The 11,194-nt window shown below is 33.7% G+C and overlaps 1 protein-coding gene across 2 annotated transcripts; it reads right to left on the bottom strand.

The window, feature by feature from the left end:
• Positions 1–261: 261 nt before the first annotated feature.
• Positions 262–6,445, bottom strand: pycr3 (pyrroline-5-carboxylate reductase 3). Of its 2 annotated transcripts, none has more exons than XM_067383332.1 (7): positions 6,159–6,445; positions 5,981–6,083; positions 4,467–4,531; positions 3,015–3,194; positions 2,713–2,925; positions 874–966; positions 262–746 (listed from the first exon to the last, which is right to left on the bottom strand). In XM_067383332.1, the coding sequence occupies exons 2-7, from the start codon at positions 6,015–6,017 to the stop codon at positions 564–566; spliced, it is 771 nt and encodes a 256-aa protein (XP_067239433.1). In that variant the 5' UTR covers positions 6,018–6,083; positions 6,159–6,445; the 3' UTR covers positions 262–563. The 2 variants fall into 2 exon arrangements, with proteins under 2 accessions (XP_067239433.1, XP_067239432.1); XM_067383331.1 differs by having other exon boundaries at positions 5,981–6,059.
• Positions 6,446–11,194: the final 4,749 nt, after the last annotated feature.

Here is an 11,194-nt window from a genome sequence, read left to right as displayed (position 1 = left end):
ATATATATATATATAGTTATATATATATATATATATATATATATATATATATATATATATATATATATATATATATATATATATATATAACATTTAGCTTTTATTGGCTGATACCGATTATTGGCTGATATATCGGTGCAAAATGTGCTAAATGTTATATATATATATTATGCGATGCACCGATATATCAGCCAACATTTTATATATAGATATATATACACACACACATATAAAATGCATCATCATCATCTTAGAGCTGCTTTGGTTTCTGAATTAGTTTCTGGTTCGTCAAGTACCTTAAAAATCATACTACAAACCATATTATGTATATAGATCCCTTAAGACTTTATTCCGCTTTACATAGAAAACACATGGACTTCTCATCCTTGGATGATTTCAGTTGTAAGTACTGTACCTTAAAAAGCACCTTTGAATCAATTATCAAAGCTCGGCATCCCTTAGCACCAGTAGTCAACATTCAAAACATCTTGGTGCATAAAATAAGACATGAATGGTTTTTAAGTCCCTGTTATAAACTGATGTACATTCAGTTCCTGTAACATCTACTTCTTTCCGAGCTCTCTGGCTCTTTCAGTGGCCGCCTCTACGGCTCCCATCGCTGCCGCTCTGAATCCTCCCTTCTCCAGCGCGTGGATCCCGTGAATTGTGGTCCCTCCGGGCGTGCACACCTCGGCCTTCAGCTCCGCCGGGAGCTTCCCGGTGTCACGCAGTAACACTCCAGCGCCCTACAACCAGCCAGACACTTCAGACTTCAATAACAACAATCACACAAATCTGGGTTTTACACTGGTAAAAATGTGATTGCAGAATATTGTAAACTTTGTATAAAATATCTCACGAAATATTTCCTACCAGTATTGTTTGAGCTGCAATCCGTCGAGCCAAAGTGCTCGGCATCCCCATTTTTACGGCACCCTCCGCCAGCGCCTCCGCAAAGACATACACCTGTGAGACGGAGCACAGCCATCAGACGGCTTCAGAAACAGAGAATCACTATACAAAAACTGAACTTTATGAAGATCAGGAGCTAATGTTGAGCAGAATATTCACAGACCTATATGGTTTATATTGCAATCACGGGACTGACTCCAGATCAGAGGTTTGACTGCCAAACATGATCATCCTCATGTGAGAATGAGAACATTTAAAAGACAGCTATATATTTTCATGAATAAAGAGCAAATTTATAGAGTGCAAAATTGATATTATAAATATGTGTAAAATATTATTAGGAAAATATTTCAATTCTTTTATGTTACATTGTTACAATTTTGTACAAATTTATTTCAATCATTTGTTTTAGTTTAATTTTAGTGTTATTTATTATTTTCCTTGGACCCCTAGAATTCTTTATAAATGTATAAAGACCCAATTTATACTGTGAGTTTTATTATTATTTTATTTATAAATAAATAAATGATTGAAATCAATTTAAAGTAAGAAATATTAATAATCTAACAGTACAGTACTATAGTGAGCAGGCAAAACTGTAACAATGTAACATAATAAGAATTAAATAAATATAAATTATTTTTTAGCGTGTAAAATATTATTTGGAAAATATTTGATTTCAATTATGTTTCATTATTTTATTTTTTTCTTTACCCACAATAGTACTGTACTGTTAGATTATTTATTCTTTTATTTAAACATATTTATTTATTTTAATGATTTATTTGGTTTGATGTTATTTTTTATTTATTTAAATGTATTTATTTGTCAGTTTGTTTTTATTATTTATTTATTTAAATGATTAATTAAATTTTATATATTTATTTATTTTACCATTTTACTCTAAATTCCCTAGCAAGCAATTTATATTAATATTATAAAATGTGTAAAATATTATTTGGAAAATATTTCATTTCTATTAAATTACATTATTACATGTTTTTCTACCCTCAATAGTTAGATTATTTATTTATTTACTTATTTAAATGTATTTATTTGTTTGTTTATTTTAATTATTGATTTATTTAGTTTGATGTTATTTTTTATTTATTTAAATGTATTTATTTGTCAGTTTGTTTTTATTATTTATTTATTTAAATTTATTAGTTTTAATGATTAATTTTATTTTATATATTTATTTATTTTACCATTTTACTCTAAATTCCCTAGCAAAAAATTTATATTAATATTATAAATGTGTAAAATATAAAATAGTTTTTCTACACACAATAGTTAGATTATTTATTTATTTACTTATTTAAATGTATTTATTTGTTTGTTTATTTTAATTATTGGATTTATTTAGTTGAGTGTTATTTTTTTATTTTAGGGTTTTACTCTAAATTTCCTAAATAACCCCAATTACATTGTGGAAAATCAATATTATAAATATATGTAAAATATTATTTGGAAAATATTGAATATTTTATTTCTATTATGTTACGTTATATATATTATATATTTTTTCTACTCGCTATAATACTGTACTGTTAGATTCTATGTAATTAAATTTATTTATTTATATTAACATTTACATTATATATATATATATATATATATATATATATATATATATATATATATATATATATATATATATATATATATATATTTTTTTTTTTTTTTTTTTTTTTTTACAATATTACTCTAAATGTTTCCCCAGACCTCAGTTTGAAAACCCCTGCATACTTCATTCAAGTAATTTGTGTGTAATTTACAGAAAATACAGGTAACGCTCACAAACGCAACGCCGCTGCCACTCAAGCCCGTGTGGGCGTCAATCCAGGGCTCAGGCCCCGCCTCCACCAATCCACACGGGCTGAGGAGGGTCTTCAGGAGAGTCTCCTCCTCCTCTCCGGCACACGAGCCTGAGGCGAGGAGCAGCGCACCTTCCAGGAGCACACAGGGAAGATTTGGCATCATACGAACCACACGTGTCCCAGCAGGCAACAGCTAGAGAGACACACAGCAAAATGATATCTGATGTTCTCAGATGTTAGAAAAATGTGTCCATTAAGACTTGTGTAATGATAAATCCTCACCTCCTCAAGTGTTTCTAGAGTGATTCCAGCTGCCATGGAAACGATGATGTGTTCCTGAGTGACATTCCGGGAGATTCCGTTCAGAACCTTTGGAACGAGGTGAGGTTTGACGGCCAGAAACACCAACCGAGAGCGTTCGACAACCTCCTCATTCGAGTGAGTGACAGAGACGCCTCTTTCCTGTGAGAACAAACCGGTCATGGTACTGCAGGAGTTACTGGGAAAAACTTTTACACGTTACTGGCTTATTTGCGGAATCCAGGTGTGTGTATGTACTTAGCAAGCAGGTGAATCTCATGAAGAAGCATCTGGGTCATATTTCACCCCAAAATCAACAAAAAACTCATTTGTACTAGTGTTATGAAATCACACAATTATAATCAATTTATTAACAATTTTCGGTTTATCACAATTAATATGCATATGTAATGTAACAATGCAAAAAAATAAAACGGTTCAATGGAAAAAGCTTTATGCAAAATATTTTTTTATTTTAAAACTAAAAAATATTTTTTTATTAATTTTAAACAACATTTGTATGCATAATATAATAAAATATTTACATTATCTTAGTTTTAAGGTGAAATACGACCATAACATTTCTTGACTTTAATAATTTAAAAATTAATCAATAAATAATCTTTATAATTAAAATGTTAAAGGGTTAGTTCACCTAAAAATGAAAGTTCTGTCATTTATGGCTCACATGTCGTTCCACACCTTTAAGACCTTCATTCATCTTCAGAACACAAATTAAGGTATTTTTGATGAAATCCGATGAGGCCTGCATAGCCAGCAATGACATTTCCTCTCTCAAGATCCATTAATGTAGTAAAAACACATCTAAATCAGGTCATGTGAGTGCAGTGGTTTAATATTAATATTATAAAGAGATGAGAATATTTTTGGTGCGCCAAAAAAATGAAATAACAACTTATATGGTGATGGATGATTTCAAAACACTGCTTCAGGAAGCTTCAGAGCATAATGAATCAGTGTATTGAATCAGCGGTTCGGAGCGCCAAAGTCACGTGATTTCAGCAGTTTGGCGGCGACACGCGATTCGAATCATGATTCGACACAAAAGATTCATAACGCTCCGAAGCTTCCTGAAGCAGTGTTTTGAAATCAGCCATCATTCATAAGTCGTTATTTCATTTTTTTGGAGCACCAAAAATATTCTCGTGGCTTTATAATATTAATATTGAACCACTGTACTCACATGAACTGATTTAAATATGTTTTTAGTACATTAATGGATCTTGAGAGAGGAAATGTCATTGCTGGCTATGCAGGCCTCACTGAGCCATCGGATTTCATCAAAAATATCTTAATTTGTGTTCTGAAGATGAACGAAGGTCTTACAGGTGTGAAATGACATGAGGGAGAGTAATAAATTACATTATTTTCACTTTTGGGTGAACTACCCTTTAATAACGTCACAGGTCGTACCTGAAAGCGAGGAAGGTTGTTCGTGGACGGAGCGCTAATGATGATATTAGAAGGTGGAATCTTCCCTACAGCACAGAAAACAGTAGAACATGTCAACAAAACCACAGAAATTTCCCAATAAAAAACTTTTTCCCTCAAATTGTGTATTTTATTTATTGGGTCACCAAAATATATTTTTAAAAGCTTTCTGTATTAATTGAAACGTCTCCTTAAATAATGTTTAAAAACATGACATACATTTTATCTTCATATTAGAAATTATTTAGTTTTTTCAGTTGATTTTGTCACGTCCCTCGAGGCCTTCTATGAAAGTGTTCTTGGGATATGAATAATAAAATGAGGAAAAAGTCCTTCATTTTGCCATTCCCATAAATATCCATCTGTGCTTTTTTGCTGGTAATGTTTTTTCATTAAAATCACATGATTTCGTTCCGTACCTCAGTAACCCCTCGACCCCGTTACACAAACCATAATGAACTGACACTTATGTGACATCATTAATAGGAAGTGACATCATTGTGAGCAGACACAGGCGAGTTAGCACCTTCTTTAATAATTATAACTAAATGATGTTGTGAAATTGTGTTTGTCGAGCTTAACGACTCGTTACATCAATTAAAGATAGAAAACTATTACTTGTGAAAATGATCAACATTATTCATGATTTCTTAATATCACGCATGTCATGTGATCTCCATTTATTCACTAGATTTAGAGCAGTGGCCAAAAAATCTCAACCCCGTCACACCTACATTTTTATCATTATTATTTTTTCGAGTTTATGAAGAAGTGATTTAAAGTTAGTTGAACTCTGTCTGAAATGTTCAGATCAATCATAAGAAAACTGATTTAGTTCAAATTCTGAAGTCTTTGATCAGAAATGATGATTTTCTGTCACAAAAAGTGTCCATTTCAGGCTTTAGTAGCAAAAGTGTGAGATTTTATGTCACTTTTATATTTGCAATGACTGAATTAGTGTGAGGGTCATCTGATTGATTGGAAAATGTTGATTTTATCACAAATACATTTTATAATAATATTCAGAGAGCTCCCATAGTGTCCATAACTTAAAATAATGACCAACAATAATAGGGATTTGATGCATGAGATGGGAAAATGTGTTTTTCTGGAAGTTAAATATATCATTAATGTTGTGGGGTGTTCAGAAAAATAATACATTTTGAAAAAAAAAAAAAAAAAAAAAAAAAACCTAAAAAAAACTAAAAATGTGTAAGTCTAAATCGTACCAGTTTCATGGAATGACTCATATATATATATAGATATATATATATATATATATTTTAAATATCTAAAATAACCCAAACACATCTATATACATGTAGAATGATGCATTAAACAGTTTTGCAAGGAAAAAAAAATTAACGTTCCAGTTCCGCCAGTAGAGGGCACTCGTGCAACGTAAGCAATGACTAACATCCGAGTCAACGACACTGAGGGAAGTCAGCGAGACTTATAATAAATGCACAAATAATGCACTTAAACCCAATGTGCACCTGACGCGATGATGCCCTGCGCGATTCCAAACGCCATGTTTCCCGCTCCGATGAATCCGATCTTCAGCTGACACACATCCTGAACTCAAAACAAACACATTAACTATGGTGTTATGTGATGCTGCTGCCATATGTTCACCAAAAACATTCAATCACGAGGTTAACAACAACTACTCACGGTTTGAATCGCTGGTGAATCACTGCTTCTGACTGAACTCTCTGAAAGATTCATTGTTCAAGCAACTCCGTGTGAATCAGATCAGTGTTTAAATGATAAACTCGTGTCATATGGATAACATTTTCTTCTTTACTTGCATATAAGAAACAACAGGAGATACACTGACACCTGCTGGGCTGGATCAATGGATTTATAAACATAAATCAGTACAGTCTGAACACACTTTATGAAAAAGTCTTTAAATCTAAGGGCTAAAATTAGTTTTCTAGACACACAATGTCCCATCAATATTCATTACAGATCTAAAAGTTTTTTTTTTTTTTTTTTTTTACTTGGATGATTTACTTTAGTAAAAGTATGGAGTCAAAATTATGGAAGCCTATGGAAGCCCATTTCCGCCAAAAAAAAAAAAAAAAAAAAAAAGATGAATTGCGACTTTATATCTCAGAATTCTGAATTTATATCTCGCAATTCTGACTTTATATCTCGCAATTCTGACTTTATATCTCGCAATTCTGACTTTATAACTCGCAATTCTGACTTTATATCTTGCAATTGCAACTTTATAACTCACAATTCTGACTTTATAACTCGCAATTCTGACTTTATAACTCGCAATTCTGACTTTATATCTCGCAATTGCGACTTTATAACTCGCAATTCTGACTTTATATCTCGCAATTCTGACTTTATATCTCGCAATTGCGACTTTATAACTCGCAATTCTGACTTTATAACTCGCAATTCTGACTTTATATCTCGCAATTCTGACTTTATATCTCGCAATTCTGATTTTATAACTCGCAATTCTGACTTTATATCTCGCAATTCTGACTTTATATCTCGCAGTTCTGACTTTATATCTCGCAGTTCTGACTTTATATCTCGCAATTCTGACTTTATAACTCGCAATTCTGACTATATCTCGCAATTCTGACTTTATATCTCGCAATTGCGACTTTATAACTCGCAATTCTGACTTTATATCTCGCAATTCTGACTTTATATCTCGCAATTGCGACTTTATAACTCGCAATTCTGACTTTATAACTCGCAATTCTGACTTTATATCTCGCAATTCTGACTTTATATCTCGCAATTCTGATTTTATAACTCGCAATTCTGACTTTATATCTCGCAATTCTGACTTTATATCTCGAGTTCTGACTTTATATCTCGCAGTTCTGACTTTATATCTCGCAATTCTGACTTTATAACTCGCAATTCTGACTATATCTCGCAATTCTGACTTTATATCTCGCAATTCTGACTTTATATCTCGCAATTCTGACTTTATAACTCGCAATTCTGACTTTATATCTCGCAATTCTGACTTTATAAATCGCAATTCTGACTATATCTCACAATTCTGACTTTATAACTCGCTATTCTGACTTTATATCTCGCAATTCTAACTTTATATCTCGCAATTCTGACTTTATAACTCGCAATTCTGACTTTATAACTCGCTATTCTGACTTTATATCTCGCAATTCTGACTTTATAACTCACAATTCTGACTTTATAACTCGCAATTCTGAATTTGTCACGCAATTCTGACTTTATATCTCACAATTCTGACTTTATATCTCGCAATTGCGACTTTATAACTCACAATTCTGACTTTATAACTCGCAATTCTGAATTTGTCACGCAATTCTGACTTTATATCTCGCAATTCTGACTTTATATCTCGCAATTGCGACTTTATAACTCACAATTCTGACTTTATATCTCACAATTCTGACTTTATATCTCGCAATTGCAACTTTATAACTCGCAATTCTGACTTTATAACTCGCAATTCTGACTTTATAACTCGCAATTCTGACTTTATAACTCGCAATTCTGACTTTATATCTCAGAATTCTGACTTTATAACTCGCAATTGCGACTTTATATCTCAGAATTCTGACTTAATATCACGCAATTGCGAGTTAAAAAGTCAGAATTCTGAGATAAAAAGTCGCAATTCATTTCTTTCATTTCATTTTTTTAATGTTTTTTAGTGGCGGAAACGGGCTTCCATATACTAAATAATGCCGCACATATAATTTTGCAATTTTGCAAGCAATGATTTTGCAATACATATTTTCCATGGTCATATCTATTAATTTATTTGCAACGCTGCTTTTATTTTGCGTGTCAGTCTAGTTTGAGCTTGCGATGCCGTTTTCCCTTTGCGCTTCATTTTCTGCGCGTCTCGCTTTGTGGCACTGTTTTGATGTGGGGGGTGGAGTCATGGGACGGGGGCGTGTACAAGATGCCTCCCTGGAAGTGACGTCATCGGCCCGAGACGCAGCTCACTGATCCAGGGACTGTCATGATGAGCAGAGGCTTGCGAGTGGATCGCTTCTTTTTATTCAATAGCATTAAAACATGCATGTTTTCGTTTTATTAACAAATGTATATGTGTAATAGCAGTGTTTGCTCAAGTTAAAGAAGTTGTTACCATGAACATCTGGCATTTATTTCTCTCGATGTGTACACTTTTATAGCATTAAAATGTGTATTGTTTCATTTGGTTAACTGCACATGTATTAACAGTGTTTGTTTAAAATCTCTTAACCTGTGGGAGGACGCCAGCGCACAGAAGCGTTGCCAATAAATTAATAGATATGACCATGGAAAATATGTATTGCAAAATCATTGCTTTTCATTTATGTTTTGCAATTCTTTATTTTTCTTTGCAAAACTTCATTTTTGTCTCCCAATACTTTATTTTCTTTTGCAATTATTTTTGTTTGCAAAAAGCACATTTATTTTCCTCAATACTTTAATTTTCGTTTGCAAAACATATTATTATTATTATTTTTGCGTATATATGCGGCATTATTTTGACTGCATACTTTTCCCTTCTTTTTTCGCCGCTTCCTTTTTATTTCCAGCAGACATAAAAAATACAACTGCCAAAGTGTGATTCAACATAGAATGAAATCATTATCAACAAAATCCATCTTTGCAATAAAGAGGTGACAGAATGAGAAGTGGCATTAATATATTTACACAGCATTTACAATTTGTCTACATAATTTTTAATTCAATATTTAAATATGGAATTTTTTCTCATTTTAACTTTTTAAATAAATGTACTGTAAATATGAAACTAAACTGCCAGTAGGTGGCAGCAAGTCACTGTCTTAATAAGTGAGTGAGTTTGACATGTTCACTGACAGCCGATTATGACCGTTGCGATCAACGAAATTCTGGCAGTGTCCGAAGATTTGCCGCACAGTCCTGCAATGTGACTTCTCCTACGACAAACATCAAATTGTCTTTGTTTTTCAAGATAAGCCATGCTTCAACCCAAATTTGGGCCAAATATGGACAAACCCAGCCGTTGGGTTAAATTTTCTAATTAAGTTTTTAACCCAACGGCTGGGTTTGTCCATATTTGGCCCAAATTTGGGTTGAAAGGAGAAATATGGCAGCGTCAATTCAACGCTGGATTTGCACAAAAGATGAACATGACGGCACATGCTAGTGGATGAGTTGAATCAACTCCACAGCAACTACATCAATTTATCCACTAACCATTCAGAAACGTCTAAAAGTTGTAACTTCTTCCTGAGTCTCTCCATCAGTGTCGACTCCGGTTTGAACAATGTAAGGCTGAACACTTTCCTCATTTTGGCTGCGTGAGATTCTCCAGCTTTGTTGTTGTTGAGCTGTTAAAGCTCCGCCCTCTTCTGGAAAGGGGGCGGGAGCAGCAGCTCATTTGCATTTAAAGGGACACACACAAAAACTGAGTGTTTTTGCATACACCCGAATAGGGGCAAATTTGACAAGCTATAATAAATGATCTGTGGGGGATTTTGAGCTGAAACGTCACACACACATTCTGGAGACACCAGAGACTGATATTACATCTTGTGAAAAGGGGCATTTAAAGCATTTATTTTCCTTTTCATCTTCAAACACTAGAGAATCATGATGAATACTGTCTGAACCTTTCGCTGAGAGTACAACTTATCTGTATGTTTTGGGAAAGTTCCTGATTAGAGCTAGAACTCAACAACTTCAACCTTGAAGTTGCTGTGTATCTGTGCTAGAATTTTTTTCACAGACCCTGTTTTGGAGAGGTAGACAAACTAGTGCACAGAAATGCATATCTGTGACCTTGGTCGCTTCGTGCCTAAACCATGGAGATGTGTTTCTGCCTATCAGTCCTGAAGTTATGATGTAGTTTAGTGACTTGTGTAAGGTATAATTGCTGTGGAAATGTGAATGTACAGGAGTCGGCTTACGAACTCCCTGTGAGTCCCTTCTGCTAATGAAACTGCAAAGTATTCATCAGTAAATTTTCCTTCAATTTATTTTTTCATCTCTGCCTCCGGGTCTTCATTCATCATATCTGGTCTTTGGGTCTTAACTGTAAATTCCCCTACAATGCAAACATCAGTTAATGCTGATGAAGAGGAATTACAGTTGCAATGACTCATATTTTATGGCAAACTGAGTAAAAACTTACAACTGAGAAACGTCCTACTCAAGACATCCTTGTGATGTTGAATAACTAGTTCTTCCAATGTTTCATCATCAGACTTGCATTTGAATTGATAATTGACACCATTGTTATTGTCTTTAGGAGCTTTAGGAAGTCTCCGCAGCTGAAGTTCAGTTATGGTAATGGGCGTTTCTTTTCCGACAGACGCTGTAAGTGGTAGACCAATCACAACAGACTGTGCCACCTGGCCAATTAGAGCAGAGCAGCTCTCGGAGAGACTGAATCTTCAAATGAGTTGTTTGAGAATCACTGGAAAATGTGCAATGAATATTATCAGAAAATGAAAGTGTTTTTTGACCTTTGAAGCATGTAAACCTTTTGTAGTAGGTTTACATTCTCGTGTTACGCAGCACGTTTGAGCTTCAGCAAGAACCAATGAGGTTCATTCTCGTGTTACGCAGCATGTTTGAGCTTCTGCAAGAACCAATGAGGTTCATTCTCGTGTTACGCAGCACGTTTGAGCTTCTGCAAGAACCAATGAGGTTCATTCTCGTGTTACGCAGCACGTTTGAGCTTCTGCAAGAACCAA

The sequence above is a fragment of the Chanodichthys erythropterus genome, chromosome 4 (assembly GCF_024489055.1).
Source record: "Chanodichthys erythropterus isolate Z2021 chromosome 4, ASM2448905v1, whole genome shotgun sequence".
NCBI classification, from domain to species: domain Eukaryota; kingdom Metazoa; phylum Chordata; class Actinopteri; order Cypriniformes; family Xenocyprididae; genus Chanodichthys; species Chanodichthys erythropterus.
Note: the sequence above shows the minus strand (reverse complement) of the source record. Positions and strands in the feature narration are given on the sequence as shown.

Bases quoted from the DNA above. Each gene is read 5' to 3' on its own strand.
- pycr3 (XM_067383331.1), bottom strand. From the start codon at position 6,212: ATGAATCTTTCAGAGAGTTCAGTCAGAAGCAGTGATTCACCAGCGATT. The intron at 2,926-3,014 runs GTGAGGATTTAT...GTGTCTCTCTAG, and splicing joins CTCTAGAAACACTTGAGGAG to CTGTTGCCTGCTGGGACACG. The intron at 747-873 runs GTAGGAAATATT...GGCTGGTTGTAG, and splicing joins TTGCAGCTCAAACAATACTG to GGCGCTGGAGTGTTACTGCG.